Source organism: Stegodyphus dumicola, chromosome 2 (assembly GCF_044657685.1).
Source record: "Stegodyphus dumicola isolate Sdum_Otavi_A_Nest chromosome 2, ASM4465768v1".
Taxonomy (NCBI): Eukaryota; Metazoa; Arthropoda; class Arachnida; order Araneae; family Eresidae; genus Stegodyphus; species Stegodyphus dumicola.
In genome coordinates, this window is record NC_140769.1 from 204,443,695 (window position 1) to 204,465,603 (window position 21,909).

The 21,909-nt window shown below is 32.8% G+C and overlaps 1 protein-coding gene across 8 annotated transcripts in view; it reads right to left on the reverse strand.

Annotated features, from left to right (window-relative positions):
- LOC118181150 (coiled-coil domain-containing protein CG32809-like) overlaps positions 1–21,909 on the reverse strand; it is a 1,535,131-nt gene that overhangs the window by 618,188 nt on the left and 895,034 nt on the right. The window contains exon 1 of one of the 8 annotated variants that reach the window (XM_085811662.1): positions 15,834–16,047. The exons of the other annotated variants lie outside the window; for them this stretch is intronic. Within the exon in view, the coding sequence (XP_085667788.1) occupies positions 15,834–15,891 (58 nt within the window). The 5' untranslated portion in view covers positions 15,892–16,047. Of the gene's footprint in view, positions 1–15,833; positions 16,048–21,909 lie in introns of those variants that run through there. 8 annotated transcript variants of the gene reach the window in all.

Here is a 21,909-nt window from a genome sequence, read left to right on the forward strand (position 1 = left end):
ATATAACTTCGTACAGAGACACATTAAATTTGAGAACAGGCAGTTCCCAGTTAATTTTAACAGTTCAGAAATCATAAAGTAGCTGCAGAAAAAAGCATAGTGTTACGAATTTTGTATATATGTAAATATTGATATGATATGTAAATTATAGTATCTCTTGCATAATGTAACACTGGGAAGATAGCGCGAAGCTGACAATGGTTTAGGCGACTAAATGTTATCGCCAAGTTTGGCGATTATTTAGGCAACTGATAATTGTCGCCAAATTTACCGAGAAACCGCCAAACTTGGTGACTTTTAGCGATATTTTCCTTGTATCTCTGTATAGCATATTCACAAAGCCTACAGACAATTTCGCTACGGGCTGCTCTCATTGGAGGAAACATCTGCTTGGCGGTCATATTTGGAATGGCGAGTTATCGCCCTGTAGGCGTGGTAATTAACGCCAAACAAACGGAAACAGCGTTTATTTCATTCAATATTTTTTTAGTTTATAAATGAAAGCTTAGAGGAATTGTGTGGAATATATCTTAAATAACCTAGTGATCTTATTAATAGTTTATTTGTATTTGAATTTAAACTTTTAAAAGTACGTAATTGTTTTACAAGAAAAGGTGTTTATATCGAGACAGCATATGCACTTTTTCGTTATTTCACTTAGGAAGAGTCTGTTGTGTAAATTTTCATAGCGCATTAATTTATACAAATAAAGGAATATTAAAAAATTAACCAAATGAAAACATTCAGTAAACATTTAAGGGTGTCGGATACCTATTCTTTTTACGAGTAAATAAAACTAAAATTAAATTTTATTCCGTTATGCGCTATATCTATTAAAGCGCTTTTCGAGATCTTGGATCGTAATCTTGCTTACTGGTACCTACTACAAAGAGTACAAACCAGTAAATAAAAAAAAGAAAAATTAACATTAACAAAAATAGAGAAAATAAAGGCGTTTAATTTTTAACACCGTACCGGAAGGCGAAAAGACAAATAATGACAAAGACATTCAATAAAGTTAAAATAAAAATAAATCCGTATAGAGCAGAGTTTATGAAAGCTACGAGCGGGGATAGAACCGCTCGCGCTCGTTACCACTGGTCTGCGGTTTCTCCGGTGGGTTATGCTCACTTTTTGGTACACGACGCTCAGATACAATTCGTAAAGGCGATGAATCAAAAGTCGCCAAGCACCAAGCACTAGATTCTGTAACCCTACCTCTTTTAACCAATCGGAGCAAACAGCAGAAGAAACGGTCTGTAGGCTTTGTGAATAAGCCTCTGTATAACTGTAACTGGTTCGGATCTCTATGTAACTGTAACTGTAACTGTAACTGTATACGCCTGCCAGACCTAGAAATCTGTTACTGAAATCTCTTACTACTAGAAATCTGTCATACTGAAAACAGCTGTACAAGTACTTTTTTGAAAAGTTTTAGAATCGTAAATTTCTTCTTAGGGGAAAATAAATTTTATGAAGCTATCATCGGATTTGTGTGCATTCATTCCATTACGAACCCGTACCCTCAGAATAATATTCAAAGAGAATATTACAGACATGTGATCCCATATATTTCGGATACTTAGAGACCTACAGCTTTATACTTGCAATATAAGACTATTAAAGAATTTTTATTCATTTCTTTCCCCTTTTTGTTTACTCAAGCATCTCAAATGCCTACCAAGCAATAATAAACAACCAAAAGCTAAGTATAATCATAAAAGATGCATAACAGTAAAGCTGAGATTTTTTCTTATGTATCATATACTACTCCAATATGCAAAACATCTACATTACTTGAAGCTTCCGCATTTCAGTTTTCGCTACTTTACGTCGCAAAATTAGGCATTTTAGATTCCACTGAATGTTTTAGAGCCACAAAGAAAGAGATGAGTTATATATTGTTGGAGGGAGAAAATCGACTATGGGAGCCACACATAAAATATTTCAGAACGTGGAATGAAATGCAATGAAAAATCAATGCAGAAAACAAAAGCAGGACCATTTTCTCGAGCACCAATGCCGGCAGCTGTTGCAAATTTGTAACATATTTAATGAGCACGAGTTTTTAGCTTTTTCTTCCCATTTCAACAGGACTGCACTCCGCCCGCTTTTTAAATTGACAATGTAAGGATATCGATTTCGATTAAAAGGCTCGTGTTCCGATTAATCTGTGTCGGTTTGCGAAAAGAAGGTGGAGAATAATTTCTAAATTGGATAGATGTTAAAGCTACAATAATATTTGAAGAAATGGGGTGAACGCTTTAATCTTAAATAGTTGTAAAATTGCTAATAAGGATAGCTCAGTAATTTTAACTACACCCGAAACCAAGGGTATGATAAACGTTGCCCTGTAAGACTTTTTTAGTATTAGAGTCATTTTCGTTTTCTTTTTCTTCTAACATGTAATATCAGTTGTCACCTGCTGAAATGTTTATGCTAATGAAACGGCTAAATGACCGATAAATTCGCCGATTTGTGATGAATGCTTACTGAGGAAATATTCGACCACTGACAAAAAAAATTCCTCTAAGGCGACTAAATTATATTAACTATGAAAAATGGAAAGAAAACAGGAATACTCGATACAACCAGACTTTCAAACGTTAGCATTACAACCTAGAAGTAGCAACACTCCTTTATTATATTTAACCGCCATAAATGTGCCAGAACCACATGGAAGAGCTTTTAACTAGAAGAGAGCAAAACCTTTAAAAGCGCGCCGCAGTTTTAACACGCAGAGGCACCGCTGTGCAAATAAGATTTTCGTTATTTTAATTTCTAATCTTTGGAATATGGTAACAGTTAGTTTGGCGACATTTTGGTAAGGCGATAAAGGTTACTAGGTAGGACTTCAGCAATAATCTAAGAAGTACACAGATCGAATCACAGATTATTTTGTCTCAGAGAAATGAGAGACCATGAGACATGTCATGTGACATTTTCCGGGAAAATTCCGATCGTGATTTTAGCTAATAAGTGCTTAGAAACAATTTCGCTCCTAAAGTGCAGAATCGCCCACTTATTTGTTTGGCGCTTTTTACAAGAGTAAGAAGAATTGGATTTTTGTCAATTTTCATTGACTTTTTAAGTGAAAACTGGTCGATGTGTTCATGGATAAAGTCAAGCGTGTGCGCAATGCCATTTTTGTGCAATTCTGGGATGTTTTTTTTAAGTGAAAATAGGTTGATGTGTACATGGATACCGCGTATGTGCAATTCTTAAAAACGCGCGAAGCAGTGGGCGATTCTGCACTTTCTCCCAATTTCGCACCTAATCTTCGTCATGTTAAGCACTTTTCTTCCATAAAAGTTCTAGCATAAGCGTAATTCGGCTAGCAGATTATTGAGAGGGGGGGAAAAACCCCTTTACTTCGAGAAAAACAAAATAGCGTCCAAGAGGAAAAAAAAAAAAAACTAGCAGGTAGCTGTAGCAGGGTTGGTCGCCAAATTTTCGCCAAAAAATCGCCAAGTTACCATAATCCGAAGATTTACCAACATTAATTAAACCAAGCAGCAAATGGTGACGTCAACTTTATGCAATGTCATCTTTAGAATATTTCTGACTTCATGAATGGTTTACGATTTGAATTGCACTGCTGGTACTTATGTCATCCAACGGTCAAGAAACAAACATTAAGCTGCTCTTAAATTTGTAGCTGCTTTTTACGTCTACGCTGTTTATGAACTACATAAAACGGTACGAGTAAAAATTTACTTCAGTTCCATACAATGTTGCATAAAATGTTTCATTCATGCCACCGAGAATAGAAGAAATGAAATTTTTTCTGGGGATCTTTACTTGATTATCATTAAAACTGAAATTTACTTTGGCTCGAAAATTATACCTGGCATGCGATTTTAATAGGCCTTCGCCAGTACATCCAATAGCGACTGGAAAGTCTGACTTACGATTTATGACCATGACGCAATTGATTTTTCAAGATTCCTCTCCCTCCCCCAAAAAAAAACTGATAACCCTGTAATATAAGTGCGTTTAACTGAAAGCAAAATTTAAAATAAAATGTAAAGCTATAATAAACTAACTTTGGAGACTAATTAACGCTCGTAATGCATATATTAAAAACTACATTAACAAACAATTTCATTTAGTAATCAAACTGTTTACTGTATATACCATTTATTAAATCCTTATTGTTATGATGAATTTATACACGTTAACGAATATGAAATACATGTTAACGAAAAAATAAGCTATTACATGTTATATATATTGTTACGTTTATAAATATTAACGAATAAATAAAATATTATATGTTACATATAATGTTATGTTTATAAATGATAACGACGTCTTATCATTTTAGTCATAAGTATACACTGTATTCATATATCTTCGTAAAGATGTATTTTCGTATAATCTTATTAGAAACGCCCTACGAAATCAAAATTAAAGTGTCTTTGCAATATATATACTTTAAAACATGAAGATGGAAAATTTTATAACAATGGGCCCTTCGCAAATACATTTTTAGCATATCTTTCAGAAAGTATTCTTGGAATTTCGTTCTTTATCGCAGGAAGGGAGCATGGCAATTTGAATTTTGAGAATAAGCAAATTCAATCTTATACTGACGTTGGTTTTATGGAAAACTTCACTGCATTTCACTGCAAAGCGAGATTGTTTTCTTACATGGAAAAAAATATTCTATGTCATTTTAAGCAACTATATAAAGAATACGCAAGAAAGGAAAATAAAAAAATAATAAAGATAAGAAGCAATAATTATCACACCATCTGCTGAATAAAACGAAAAGGTAAAATGTATTAAATGTTATGATACTAGAAGGCTTTTAAGCATTATTAAAAGAATCACATTAAAATTAAAATCCTTAATTAAGGACGGTAAATTTTGATGAATGTGGAATAAAGAAGGAAATCTAATTCATTTCGAGGAAATCTAATTCATTGTTGAAGAGGGTTTTTTAGGGGGACAATTGAATAAACGAACGCTTAAGAGACACATTATGATTAGCGATGAAAGATTTAATTTCGGCTTTACTAATGGAATATGCTTTCTGCTAGAAAGACCGTCTGTTTCTCGGATTCAGTTTGTTTGTATTCTTTAATGGGAAACCTGAACGACCCGTTAGTTTGTACGATGAAATAGTACAGAAAGAAAATGAATTCAGCTAAACTATTTTTATATCTTCCAATAGAAATTCGTTCGATTAAAAATAGGAGTATTGTAAGTAGTGGCAAAATAAATAGCACAAACACTTTATTGGAACTTAAATACGAATTTCATTATGATCCTTAAATGTTATCACCAACGAGATTCTGCAATTTGCGTCAAATCTGAGGATTAGTAGAAGTGTGTGAAGTGGTTTCTCTTGATCTCAATGATGCAGAATTTTCCTGCACGGATCAGTTATGGAATACAGAAGAAATTATTAGGACACATTCACATAGTTTGAAGACTAAGCCCAACTTCTACAGAATACTTTCGAACATCCCAATGATGGGCAAAAGAATGCAGATCTTAAATTAAATCCAGCTGCTCAACAGAAACGGATGGGCAATTTGTGCGGCAAAATGTGCTGTGTCAACCCGATCTGAATGAAACGTGCTCGTCTAATTTGCAACCTTCCGATATGGAACTACATTGTTGATGCAGACTTTAAGTAAATCTTAATGATATTCCATTGCATTTTCGCCTCCAGTATTAGGACATTTTATTTACAATCACTGCTCAAGTTTTGTAAATAAGCCTTTTGCGGCACTGTACACATCACATTTTAACTGTGCACAGCAATAACTCTTCTCGCTGCATTGACTGTTCTGGCACTCCATGCATACGCACTAGCTCCATGTAATGCGTTCTATTCATGTTAGATGCATGTGCATAATCACCTCGAACTACATTGCCGCTATTTTATTTATAATCCCTGTATGCTTACCTCAAAAACGAACGACCTACAACCTGAAACAGTACACACTTTTGTCACTAACCGTTTCAGTCTTCGGACAATAATAGTAAAAAAACTAAAATTTGTTATCTAGTTTATTTCTAACATTTGGAGAATCTAGATATGACTCATAACCATATGAAATGAGCACAAAATGTGTTCTTCACACATCTCTGTCTTTACTTGCTCTTTACTTCTAATTGATAATGCCAAAGAGCATTCTCTCCTTTATTGTTAGTTAAATTAAAAACATGAATCAAAATACATCTGAACCTCTTCGGCGCTACTGTGGAAGATTCAGATAGAACTACTGCTCTTCGTGAAAACCATTTCTTTATAATTAGCTATGGTGAAATTGATTCTACGCAAATAGTAACTCTATTTCTTTCCAGTGTCATTTAAAACGTTTTTAGGTGACACAAAATCTTGTGGAATGGTCCTTGCGCGAATTAATACAATAAATGAATGCCCAGGGAGTAGAAAGAAGTTTCAATGATGCCAATTATTTCAGTGATATGTATAAAAAACTTATTTGGTTATTAGAAATGAATAAAAGCATGCATCTAAACAGATTTATGCCCCACATTCTACTTGCTTAACCGATCTAACTGTAGGTGTAATATATTTAGATTTTTTTTGGAACACTGAAGGGTTCTTTATAATTCTTTCTAGGACTTCCAATATTTATGTTACAATAACTGCTTTTAGAGATTTTGCCACTCAGGCTTGGGATGGCAAGCTTTGAAGTGTTCTCTCAACAAACCCACCCGTGAACAGTTGATGTTTGCATCTTTTAAACTATTGAAGGGACATGACTGTCTACAGAAGCACTGATTCGCTGTTGTGTGTTTTATGTAATAGTGGACGGCCAATGACGGCGGAACATTTGGACATTCATTGAACATTCATTGTGGGAAGCATTGACAAATTTTTCTTGTAGATTTCATCGCTATTGGCAAACAAGGAGTTTAATGGCCTAACGGCCAATGTAACTGGCATTTGACAAATTTAAAAAAATGTTACAATAACTGTAATAAGTATGTACAGCCGTTAGGTAATTTTGAAGCAGGAGAGATAAAAAATGAGCAATGCCCTTGCCGGGACTCGTACCACGGACCTCTCGAATACGCGCCGAGCGTGCTGATCACTACACCACGAAGCACAGCACTGAGTGGAAAATAACCCAAGCATGCCACTCACTGCAAAAAAAGCTTAATTTATCTTAAAATTCGCTAAATGTAAGTCGGTTGTGACAATACAACAGAGATTCCTTTACGGAATACCAAAACGAAAAATCTACACACGAGACAATTCGCACTTTGAATAGAACATTCAATGAGCCTAGCTGCTTCCCGATGCAAAACAAAACGGCAACCAGCACCGTCGGTTGCAAGCGAAGTTTTGCCACAGCATCAGGTGTGCACATATCGAGTACCAAACCTTGGAAGATTCTTTTTGTATGGTTATGTACTTTTTTGTATAGGTATTATATAATAAATTTTAAAAATTTAAATCTTTTAATATGCGTAAATTTAATTTTTGTTTGTTTAGCGTTAAATTATAATTTTGAAATTTAAATTGAAGGCCATGCAATATAAATGTAACCAGCTATTACACCTAATCTTGTGCTTAGACGATTTTCCATTTTCGCACTGATTAAACGTCGAAATTCTAACACAGACAAGAGGTAAAACTTAATTAAAAACTTTATCTAAACCATGAAATCCAGCGCAAATAATATTTAAAGAAAGTTAGCAACAGCCACTTCCAAAGTCTCATAAATTTAAATAATTAAATACACATAATACATAAGATAAACCTCATCGACTCATTAACCAAGATATAGCTACTGCGGCTTCCAGCTTGCGGGCTATCAAGTACAAAATATTTCATCAAAACTCAGATTAGCACACGACTGAATGACTTAGAGATAACTATTTTAATAGCGGAGCTCTTTCTAATCCACAAATTCGCTCGCTATTTAAACTCAACCTCATTTGTATTTTGGTGATGTCCGACGGAGGAAACATGAGTTACAGAAAAGAATTTAAATAAAAATAAGAGTGGACTAAAATAAACCTTATACCCTGATTCAGTAAAAAAGATTCCAAAAAGTCTAGAATAGTTTCCAGAACTGAGACTGTAATATATTGACACCATAACTGAAGCATATTGTCTCACATACTAGCTACAACCTCAACGAAGAAAGACGTAAAGTTTTTGTCGTTGTGTGGCAGTATTCCTTAGAAATCTCTGCACTATCGATTAAGTCGCCAACAGCTGCATTTTCTTCACACGTGGGATAGGGACGAACGAGGGAAGAAAGAGAAGCAAGAAAAGACATTTTTTATCTCCGGCCACGACACGTTCGTGACACTGGAAAATGAACGCGCCTCCGCTAACTGTCATAACACAGCGCAAATCGTCGTAACACGCTAACACGAGGCAGACACGCAAAGTTTTTCTTTAAACGATGCACAAGAAGAACAGGAAATAGCGGAATGAAAAATAGGTATCAGAAAATGGTCTATTTTATTCAGCGCAAAACGAGAGATAAAAAACAAAATATTAAAAAACATGTAAATCATGAATCATTACAAGGTCTTAAACTATTCAGTTTTTTAAAAAAGGTATAACTTTAACGATTAATTTTATACATAGAACTAAAGTCTAATGAAGGAATATTTTAATTCTGCAGCGAATATATTATCTGCAAAAAAAAAGGAGGGGTTGAATTTTGAGAAATGTTGATTCATCACCATTTTCAGAATTGCAAAATACGTTTAGAGTTAAAAATCGATAAAAAATAAATTTATATATTTAAATAAAGACGTTACAAATAAATTTTATTTTACTGGAAATACGCGAAGATTCTTAAAACTAACTAGGCAAGAAAAGTGGACGAGCGTTCAGAAAATGTTACATAAAATAAATTTTAAATAAATAATATAGATAAATCTTTCAGTTTAATACAAATGTTTTTAAAAAAGGAATATATCTGTAAACTTCAAATTATATTTTAATTTTTTTCCTCTTGATCAAAACTCGCTCTCACTAATCTTTCTAAAAATCGCTAGAGTTTTATTTGAAATCTGTACCAACATGCAGTTACATTTTTACCTACTTTTGTATTCTACGTTGACGTATTCCCTTCCGGTCAATATAAAATTCATTAACAAATACAGAATTTTAAAGCAACAATTTCTCTTCCTTATTACTTTACATTTGAATAATGCAAAAAATTTACACTAGTTAAAATAAAACAGCCTTTTTGCGATTAATGACAGTTTTCTATCATCATACACAATCTAACTGATACAGAAATATAATTCTTTAATTTTAAAATATTGTAATACTTTTTAATTATAAATTCTTTTTTGAGCTATTAGGCTGTAACAGGAAGTTTTCAGATTGCAGTTTTCTTGTTCATTTTTTCGTCTATTTGAGTAGCGTATCTGGCCCAAAATTGGAAGAAATATTTTTATTCCCTCAAGAAATGATATCACAGTATCTAATATATACTATATAACTTAAAACAATAACGACAATCTAATACTGACTATTCCCAAATCTTAAATTTTTACTGCACTCTAAATAAATCTTAAAGGTAAGTACCATATAATGTCAATGTTATGCTTTTAAAACTAAAATAAACATTTTAAAGCATTCATTTATTTTATATAACTAGTTATTTTATGTTCAGTAACTTTACTGCCATTTTCTCTTTCCGTTTTCCTGCCAGAATGCTTATTATAGTTCGCGCGTATTTAAATAAGCCAGAAAGAGACAATACTTAAAGGAAGGTTTTAAATTGTTTAATCAGAGCGTGTTGCGCCTGCTAAAGACCACATTGCTAGTTAAAATTCTACGGTTAACAGTCTGTCTTCATCGATGCTTTATTCTTGTTTATAGTGCTTGTCACGTCGGTAATGCATCTGAGCCAACTTGCGCGTACGAGTCATTTCTGCGCGTCTTTGAGCGCGTAATTTCTGAGTAGTCTTTGACTAACTTTAGTTTTAACTTACACCATAAATGCTGGCTGGTTTTTTAAGCATAAAGCGTGCCTTCTGTTAACTATTTGAGTTTTAAATAAAATGGTATCTTACACCTTCTTACGTTCTTTATTTTCTTACTGGACATAACGATAAGCCGCTTAGATTCATAAAGAGTCTCGATTAAGCGCAGACTTCCCAAGAAGATGAGGCTCTACAACATTTTAAAATACAAAAGAGAAATATTTATAACAGAGAGGCATATCACTTAACATAAACTTACTCTGCAGCTTCACAATGGTAATACATAAGACACAAATGGAAATTTCGAACGAAAAGCTGAATTTTAAATCAACATATAAATATTAAATAGTGTATTTCATTATTTGTCTTAAGAATGTAACATTAAACTTAAAAAGAAAAATTAAAACCTATGAAGATACGAATTGAATCAAAATATTTCGCAGAAAACAAAAACAAAAAAATAATCGATGCTACATCAGATACGATTTTCAATCCATCAATTCGGGATTCAAACGCCATAAGAGAAACCAAAATTTTCAGTCGAAAAAAGAAAACGATAAATACGGCATTGAAAGTCCAACTCGAAGGTGAGAACACTATGCGTGAAAACGTACTTGGAATTAACATATTCAAAGCAGCGTTGGAAGGCTGCCAGGCATCTGACAGAAGATCTAATCCATGAAATCAACGTTAAAGAAACTGAATTTTTCACATGAATAAACAGAATATTAAAGAGCGATTCGTCGTGAGTGACTGAACGACAACCTTTGCAATAAATTTTAAATTTCTGAGATAAATCGTACGTGGATATTATTATTTCAAATATTAGTTAAAAACAATGCCACCACCACCCTTAAATAATTGATCGGTTCATGCAGCCGAACACCGGCAGTTAAATCTGGATTATATTACAAGCAACATAAACGCTATTTACATAGTTTCTGTGGTTTTTCGCCTTGAAAGATACGATTGTGAAACTTGAAATTTTCTCTTCATTTTATTCTTCAAGTTTCTGAGCTACATTTCCATGAAAGGTCTTTCACAGAATCCCCCTTTCCTTAGTATAGAACCCTCGCGTATATTATTTAATCATATCCATCAGCCCAGCAACACATTAGAACTATTTATTATTATATATTGTTATGAACACAAGAAAAGAATAACTCTGTGCTTAAAACATTCGCGGGTCATATCACATGCATGGAATTCGCAGTAACTGGATTTAGCTATAATTTTATATGACCTCTTTATAAAGTAATCTGTATAATAGAAATATACGGAATGACATAATTTGGAATTGCCTAGTTCGTGTTGTAGTGCAAACGGAGTTAAAACATCTTTCGAACATTCGATGCCTTGTCTCACTCTCATCAAAAGACATCTACATCTCACCAAAACAAAAACTGGATCTCGGTGCCTGAGAATTAACGTTAATCGACGCGGATTGTAATGCTTTCAATAACTAAATACAATTAGTGTTTTTTAATTGGCTTCCATTTTACTTAGAATATCATTCTTTCCCGACACTGGGTTTATTTTATTAGATATGGATTTTTGCCATGTCACAACCACTTTATTACCACGTTTATCATCCTCTAATACTGCTGTTCTGTCTTATGAACGAGGTTCTATGAAATCAACATTAACAGACAGATGAAGGCATTCAAAATGACACAATGGTTTATTTATGACAGATATTAAAAATGCATTACACCAATGCTTTCGCGAATATCAGAATCACTGAGAAATATGCGCATGTTCCAACAGATATTGTTTCAAATTCGGCTAGAATTTTACCTTTAAAAATGCCTCCAATTTATGTAAACGTTTTAAATACAAGAATATTCGAATGCGAAATAAAGCTAAGTTTAGAACTTTAAACAAAAAACTTACAATCCGAGCGAGTTTCAGAATAAGAAGTATAGTTTTAAAGTGTATAACAAACCATGTGAATGAAGTTTATCAGCAAGCCATATAATGAAGAAAAACACCCATGAAAGATATATTTAAAAAATCACAAACGTATAACTTTTATTTCATGTCCATATAAACGCCATGCTACATTATACAAGGTAATACAAAAGCGAAATGATTATTTTTCCGCCTTTAACTTTATTTGCCTATTTCCTGAGCAGAAAAATTTAATTAAAAGGACTTGAAGTAGGGTTAAGCTGTATTCTTACTGTATTACCTTGTATAATGTAGCATGATTATTGTATTACCTTGTATAATGTAGCATGACGTTTATATGGACACGAAATAAAAGTTATACGTTTGTGATTTTTTAAATATATCTTTCATGGGTGTTTTCCTTCATTATATGGCTTGCTGATAAACTTCATTCACATGGTTTGTTATACACTTTAAAACTATACTTCTTATTCTGAAACTCGCTCGGATTGTAAGTTTTTTGTTTAAAGTTCTAAACTTAATATAGTTAATTGGAATAAGTACAGATTAGCTGCTAAGCAACAGCACGACATTAAACCATAAATATCGGCATAATGCTCATGGAAAGAGGTTCGGTGTTATCAAAGTTCAGTTTAATTTGCTCTATGCCAAAAGTAAATGTAACATAACTAACCGACTAGTAACAACGGAACACATAACGTTATTTTCAGTTGAAGGAACGTGTTGTTAGGTGCTCATATTATACTTACTAGATTCTAGCATATTTAATGCAAAAGCTCGACACGATTTTGAGCTTTATATTTATTTTTTATTTATAGACTTATCAAAACTACCGCTCAGGCGACAGCAAAACTTTTTATCGTTGAAAGAGGGCGTTGGAAATGCTAACACTTGTACACTTCCTCACTTTGTAAATGCTAAGTTGCAGTTGAAGTGAAGAATCTTAAGGATTGATAAGCGAATAATCGCTTGAGTTCGTGTGACAAGAAACAACAAGATAGATGGGTAAATAACCCTTTATTATTCAAAAAAGATTTAACAGAATTCCGCCTTGGAGTGTACAATAAAAGCCGACATTGGGCTTGAACTTAAGAGGCTAAAAAGTAAACTAAAACTAATCTAAACTAAAGAGATATATCCGAAGTTATCAAAATTTTATCCGAGTTGGCCCCTTAACGCTAATTGACTGCGAAGCTATCAAGGGCCTAAAGTATGGCCGAGCATAATAATAGCTTAGAGAATAGCCTAAAAAGGCGGACGCGTGCAGACAGAATACTTGGTAATTCTCTCCCTAAGACCGAAGAACTTCGCGGTTGAATACTGCTCTTCCTCATTATGTATTTAGACGTGATTCTAAAACTACGTTCTGGCCGGAAGTAGTAAGTTGAAGTTAAGAATCGACAGGAAAGGAACTTACAATTTAACTGTTAATAAAATTAACATAATCCTTACACACTTATAATAAAGAAAAACCTTGAAATTTATGATTTATGCAGGAATACGATAAATTTGGCGTAGCATCAAATTGCAGAATATTACTCTTTCGCAACTGTTTAAGGAATTTTCCTTAATTCAAACGGTATTTGTTAGACTGAGCCAATTCTTATGACAGTTCAGCATTTTGTACCTACGACAACAAAAATACTCAAGGGATACGTTTAACTCACCGTTTGAAAGACTGCAAGAAATGCACTCTAACTTGAATTACAATCACTCCCAAATTCAACGACTAATTTCAATGAAAAATGTTTATCGAATTTTCAAAGAAGATCAGCAGCAACTTTGTTGCCGTTATGATTTATTCCTATTTTGGGTGTTGAATAATCCGATCTATATGCAATATAATACACTATGAGGATTATTTATTAGATCATGAGGATGTAGATAATTTTTCTGGGACATAGGGTCTTTGAACAAAAAATAAATGAAAACAAAAATCCGAAATTTTTCACATTTTATACTACGCCCCAAAAGGGCGTTTTTTTGAACGTTTTGTGTGTTACCGTTATTTATCATCATGTTGTTAATTAAAAATTCGTTTTGCTATAAAATAGGAAATCGAAAATAAAACATATTCCAAATTACGGCTTCCGGATACTCATATTCGGTGGAGGATTACGTTATTAAAAATTTGATGACTCTAGGTACTGTTGTTTTCTTCACAATGCGAGAAACATACGCACATTCATGCAGATCCTTCATTATTTAATTTCAGGAAATATAAAAATTTGAAAAATGAAACGCCGTTTTATAGTGGACGATGCAAAACGCCAAAACGAAATTAATAGCCTTTCTGGACAAATTGCTCCTTTGGGCTAATTAGTGGTTACTTTTTAATTTTCCTAATGGCACAAGTTACATTTTATCCATAAAATTGTTTTAAACTGCCACTCAGTATCATTAGCTAATTTTAATCCTATAAATGCAGGTTTAATTTTTATCATTTCATAATGCTTGATTAATGCAAGCATAACAAGTTATCCGTCTTCTTTACTTATTTGTCTTATCGGAATTTTCCATTTGCAATGATTTTTCAGTCTTCTGCTTTTGTTATAAGTTAGATGTATTTTTACGTTTTGATTACAGAAGCAATAGGAATCTTTCTAAATGTACTACGTGTGTCACACATGCATTTAGAAAGTAAACCATCTGTTATACTTAAAACTACAGCAGCCCGTAAAAACAGCAACATTAGCAAACGTTAAAAAATATACCTTTTTGCCAATCTATTTAATATGAAATATTACTCAAAAATGGATTTTTTTTTCTTTTCTTCTCAAAATCAATATTTTCTGAAATAACCATTATCCCAACAACTCTAGTGGAAAAATTATTCAACATATTTTTTATATTTAGAACAAATATTTATTAACAATCATTCTACGCATAGAGTCTGGAAAAAATTCATATAATTAAAATTATATTTTGAATTTTTTTAAAATTATGAAATTAAAAAAATTAACAGCTCCTCTGAAACAGTTTATTTGTTTGGTGCCATTATTCAATTTCTAATTCAGCTGTTCTGCCTTCTCTTTATTTTATATTCCTTTTAGTATTTTTCCCCGGGGGAGCAGTAATCCATTTTAATTTTGAATAAAGAGTTTGGCATTAAATACAAGGAAATTAAGAGAACTAGAATTGCTATTAGAAATTACTTGTATCATTAAAATTTTATGTGCTTTCAATTTCATAAAAAATACCTTTTAAAAGAAATATTGCTTTTAATAAAACACTAATAATATTTAATCTGTAACTGGTAGAAACTTGAAAATATTTTATGAAAAACTGGGGAAATGGCTATTCATTAGCTGCAGCCATCCACATAATTTGGCATTCTGCCAATTCTGAAAGCTGTTGCCAGTTCCGTGCAATAAGATCTTGGCTTGCTAATAGCCGTACATTACTAACTAAAGGTACAAATTGACAGACTGAGAAATAATGTAATGTGCCATCAGAGGCCAAGTGGATTAAGCCGCTAAAAGCTGATGGTTTTTTCTTGGGTTCGGTTTTTGTGAAACGAAATATTCGCATTTGGTTTTCATGATTTTCCCCATTCACGGAGTCAATACAAGCCTGCTTCCCTCAGAAAATCCTTTACAAAGGTATGTTATATGAAACAGGTAACTCTAGCATACTCTGAAAATCAGTTAGTTAAAAAACAGGAAAAAAACGTATACGGGTCTCTTAATGGTATTTCGATACCTTTGATGGCCACAAAATTTTGAACACAACATTTATTAGCGTAAATATTTCAGCATAATTAAACAGAAAACATATTCTAACGTCGTATATTATACACTTACAAGACTAAAATTGTCGCTTCTGTTTGCATGTATAGTTAAGTAGCCACAAGAAAATAAATAAACGACTTACATCAAAACATATTAGAGACTGAAATTTTTTGTACGAGTGAACAGAATATAGTAAAAAACAGGATTTAATTATATTTAACTGGTAAATAAAATAATGCACCTTACCTTTTGATTTCGATGGCTCATGGCTGGACTTTAAAAAGTACATATACCGGTATATCATTTTGATAATCCTTCTGATGTGTCACACTATAACGATAAATCCAGTTTTGCGGTTAATTTCACCAGCGTGAAATCGCAGGAGTAGTTTAAGAATAAATCCATGTTTATAAACATCACTTTTTTGCGTCGGGAGGCATTCCATCACCTTTACTCATTGAGAACAGAATTCTTCATCTGTAAATTACTTTCAAGGCAAAAATCATGCAAATATTTCCTCTGAACAACAAAAATGGACAACGTAAAATATTGCGACCAAAAATCATTCAGATAAAAATGGGACGCAACATATTGGATGAAACACATTTTAAATAAGAATTGTTGCCTTTAGATTTCTATTGCTGGGCATAAAATAAATTTAAATAATAAATTTTTTAATTTTGAATTTTATATATCAAATCATGTTCCGCATTGATTAACGTGCTATAATAATACCTGACTCTGTATTGCCAATAACACTGTAAAACGTACTTCTCAGCACATTGACGTTTACCAAGGAGGAAACAACATCTCTCGTAAAGTAGACGAAAATGACGTTTCTAAATTACATTTTTTAACTAAATATTAGCTCTCAAAACTGCATTTTAGTATATACCTACACACACAATATTAAAAAGAAAAAGTTCGCATTACCAAATAAGTTTAACCTCTCTTAATATAATTATTTAAGAGAAATTATTACTTTTATAGGCACGCAGTTTTTAAATGGAATAATTTTGCTCATGTTTAAATTTACATATGACACAAAATGTGGTTAATAAATGAAAAGTTGAAAATATTAAAATTGCAATGCACTAGTCAATTTTTAATTAAAAATTAATTTTGGCAAAAATATTAAAAGTAGATTAATGTAGATATTTAATGATAGGGTATAAAAAATCAATTTTTGTTAGAACTTATAACTGGCAGTTTAATTAAATATACCCTGATAAACACAATTAGCGTTGGAACTTTAAAACCTAAAAATGGACTGGATAAAATGAATTACACAATCACTAATAACAAAACTGCAATATGGTCGAACTACTCATTCTTATAAAGAAATAATCCATTAAAAGAAAAAATCACTAATAAGACATGGAATTAAGTAATCATCACTAATAAGAAACTTTATTTTTAAGCATTCTAGTTTTTCTAGGGAAAAAAAAAAAAGGATTCTACGAGCAATTTTGCAAATCATTTACAAGCATGCAAAAGAGCCTAACAATAAACAAAATTTTACATAATTTAACGCAAATAATAAAATTCTATAAAATATAGTGATTTTAGCGATTCAAAAATATAGCTTAAATTTTCCTGCAAAATTAAATGCAATCTTATCTATTAAATGCGGATGTGATTCAGGTTTTTCATTAGTTGACATATTTTTCCTACGCAATCAGTTGGAAAAAGCGTGTTATGGATTACGTAGACTTTTTATTATCAAAAAGCAAAAACCTTCTCATTTCATTCACTGATAATTTCCTTCCATCACTTATATACATCCATTTCTGGTACACACAAATAAAGGTAAAAAGCGTGGATGAAATATAAGAAATTCCATGGATTCTGGATAGAATTTGAACTACTTCAACAACATAACGTGTTTTACAGTGACAGTTCACATAAACCGAAGGAAGTAATTATATTATTTAACAACCACGAGGTGAAGAATATGCACTCCCACAATTCAATTCGACATCTTACGATCCGAAAGCTGGAGAAGAAGTGATCGTAGATTTCCCGAGTTCTCATCTACCGCCAAACACCGGATGGCGCTTCACAATTTTCGACCCGGTAGATGGCGCCATTCTCGCCCAGCCATACCTAGGGTTTTAATAATCAGCATTAATCTGCGCTGTCAAATTGAAGCCCGTCAGCAATAAATCAAAGTGGTAATAGAAATATTAAAAAAAGGCCCATAAAATCTCTTAAAATTTAATAATTGTCCCTTAAGACATATTAAAGAGAGTCAATGGTTTATTCAAAACTTATTCCATACAGTAAACCTAATCTTCTTCAGCCTCTTTTAATTTAAAGAATTATTTGGAAGGAAATGAAAACAAAAAAAAAGAATGCAAAAACAGAACAAAACAAAATTCTCTTGGTATTCAGAATAAACTTGATTATATTCTGTTATAAAATTAGTTTTATAGTTTGGAAAAATTAAAAATAATGCAAATAATTTACAAAAAAATATTTTTTTCCCACAGTATTCTACTGCTTGACAGTTCAATATGTCTAACATTTAATTAAAATCGTTAAATGCAAAACCTAAAGCCAAAGGTTAAGAAAAGCAGATACTTTAAAATACTTTATTATCGATAATATGTCAGTGCAGAATTCAAATATTTCCTTAACATCTAATTAAAACTGATAAGTAATCAAAATTGAATCTGAAAATAACTCGTCATCGATTAAATAACGATGTTTTTTTAATTTATAAATTAATTAAGATATGCATAACTGGATCAGTAAATAAAATATGAATAATTATTAATATATTATAATATATTATTAACTGGATCAGTAAATAAAATAAAAACCTGCTTAGCTGAAAGAAACTAACGTATATTTCATCATGTTACGCGCATTTAATACAAAATATCAAATCGAAATTTACCGGCACGCGTTATAAATCGGATACAAAAATGATAGATTAAAAAATAAGGAATAGATTATTTCTCCCGCTTTCCTAGCTTGCCTTCGTGGTGTAGTGGTTCTGCACACTGGGCCGGTATTCCAGAGATCCGTGGTTCGATTCCCGGCGAAAGCCGTTGCTAATTTTCCATATTTCCTGCTTCCAAATCAACCTAATGCCTCTACAGTGGCACCCGAACGAAAAGGGTGTCGGATGATGTTTCTCCTCACCCAGTATTTGGCGATAGGGTCCTCTAAAAATCCCAGTAGCCCTTTAAAAAGGGGGTATGAAAGGGGAGTATATAAGGCTTTTTAAAGGGGAAGGGGAGTATATAAGGTATTTCTCCCGCTTTCCTAGCGTGCCTTCGTGGTGTAGTGGTTCTGCGCACTGGGCCGGTATTCCAGAGGTCCGTGGTTCGATTCCCGGCGAAGGGGGTAGCTAATTTTCCATCTTGCCTACTTCCAAAAAATACTAATATCTCTACAAGTTGAGCATGCAAAATGTATATTTCCTACATGTTCCTAAATGTTGTTTGTTTATAAGAAGTAACATTCCTTCCGAACCAGAAAAATTTCCTTAACTTGATAACAAGAAAGTTCGTCATATTTGTCTTCCGCTTTACCTTCAGGCGCATCATCGAATTCTGTTTCATTTTCACAACCACTGTTATTCTGATCCATAAATAGAGAGTCATCTCCCGTTCTAGATTGTTACGTACGCTACAATTTTAATACCTTTTGAATTATACCGGGTTTAACTTCCTTCCATGCCTTTATTATCCATTCACACATTATTTCTAGACTGGCATGACACATCTGCCCTCCTTTTCCTTCCTTTAGTTCGATGTTCACTTCACGGCTTCAAATGACTGCAGAAAGAGGGTCCCCTCTTCCTCGAAACTCTAGAATAACATTCTTGTGCCCACCTGAACTGAATACAAAGCACCTCTTTGCAGAAATATTTAAGATAAGAGCATAGAATATGTATCTTTCAGGTTCCTTCGTAATAAAAGGATGCGCGTTATACGGCGAAAATACCTAAAAACTAAAAAATATAGTTTGAAATTACAAGTGAGCGTCATACGCTGTATTATACGTAATCGGAGGAAATAATTAGTGCATCAATGACAATCAGCTCGTCTTTATAGGCAGAAGTTCACGAGTATATGGTTCATTTTCAACTCTAATCGGTCTCTCTTTGAATGATTTACATTTTAAAACCACTATTCTAGATTTGCAAAAGCATACCCTTCAAATAGAGTTTTTAAGTCTCGAATACATCTGATACGGAACGTAACCTTCGTTAATAAAACATTTAACGATGATTCGCTGTGCGATGTTCTTGTAAACCTTCTAGTTCGATATGTTATTTAAAATTAACAGTGGTTGATGAACACAAATTATTACTACTTTTGAAGCTTAAACATGTCTGTGTTTGCAAAATGAGTTATAAATATGTTGATCTCTGTACAAGAATGAAAATGAAAACTCCTGTTTACATTTGAACAGAATTTTACATACTCTCATTTAATATCCATATATGTAAAGAAAATAAGCACATAATTGTAGACATATCTGGATATTAGTTAACCAGATAGTTATAGTTACCAGATAGTAGTTAGTTAATAACAACCCTAATTTGGCATCGTGCACAACTACTAAACAGATTCTCCCGTTTGAAATATGGAAATGCAGAGTACGTAATAATAAACTGTTCTGCGCATGTACAAAGCTACATACTTAAAAGTTCCTCGTCAAATAATTTCTAAAACCCGAACGTAAACTTAAAAATTTATTATGTAGTCGTTCACGTTCCAAGAAAGGTAAGCTACGTAACTGGTTTTAAGAACATTCAATGAAATAGCTAAGGAAGAGCTAAATTAAATTTCTCGGCGTCTGTAGTGATTCGTATGCGGCCTGTGTTAGCCGATAAAGATTGCTTCGCTTTTATCGAATAGAATATAAGGGCCCAACTTTTTTTTATGACGGAGGTCATTTTGTTTTATAGCTTCTGTCTTTCATTTTCTGTGGTCCTACCTCCTCGCTGATGCTTATATTTACTTTCTTCTCTAAAATTACTTTCTCCTGTCGAGCACTTGCTTTTCGTATTTACTGTTCGGAAACTTTCGGCAACAGGCTACTTTCCTTATTTTTTATATTCAAGGAGCACTCGTTTTTTACGGATTAAAATTTTGCGGCAATTGTTTATTAATGTTATTATTAAAAAGGTTTAGTTTCAAGTTAAGAAGCAAAATAAAATAACAGTTTTTGATTTATGAAATAAGAGCATAATTTTCTTATTACAGGAGGTTGTTTTACGCTGGGTTGGAAAGTATTTTCTGTGTCTGCGATAAGGTATCGAAATAAGATTAAAAGACATCCAACGAAAGAACTACATCACATTTTCCAACCCTTTTTGACTATGCATTACTTTCTTGAGAATTTTTGTTTCTTACCGCACCCTTGGAATTTGTTTAATTCCCATCTTTTGCATAAATGGCATATTCTATATTCTTCGAATGCATTGTGCAGGTACTACGTGGGTACACGCTGACAGTTTTAGCTGCTTTGCACTGCAGCGAGTTGATTAAAACTCCCCATGCAGTACGAAAACAGAATGGCAATGACAAAAAGCTTCGCAAAGCATTTATAGCAATGAATCGGACGAGAATGCGTGTTCTTCAATACATATAAATCTTATTATGAAATACATAAATCTGACTTTTCTTTGATTAAGAGCACCAGGCAGACAGGTAAGCAACTTTGAATTATTTTATTTGAATCTCAGTAGACTGTGAATTAATTGAGAATAGTACAGCTTACCTGATCATTAATTACACTCTACGCTGGTCGTAATATGACCAAATCGTTTATCAGATGGTCTGGCTGTCTGGATATGTCTACAATATATATGATGGCGCAGCGATTGTTATATGATGTTTAACCCGTTCACTACTAACGGGACATATATCCCACTTAAAGTTTAGAAATTACTACTGGTTTAAAAAGTGTTTAGAATCTCCTGAATGTTGGGGGTCATCTTTCAATAGATTAAAAAATCAAGACGCCGCTGTACTCGTTGTACACAAATGAACATAAAGAGAAGAACAAATGAGTTGCCCAACGTATACTGTTGGGTTATGCAAAGAATGCTTTACCCTGTACCATACGACGTAAAATCTATTTCATATAATAATGTTTTCTTAAATAATAGGTTCCAGAATTATAGTAAATCGATCGCTACGTGTGGGACATATGTTATCAAACCATTAACTACAGCTGGTCACATGTGACCCAGCCTTTGGCTTGAAATTCGTTTGTCAAAAAAATTCCAAATTTGCCTTATTTATGACATATTTCGTTCACCTGGATAGAAAACGGGTTTTTAATTAGTATAAAAAAA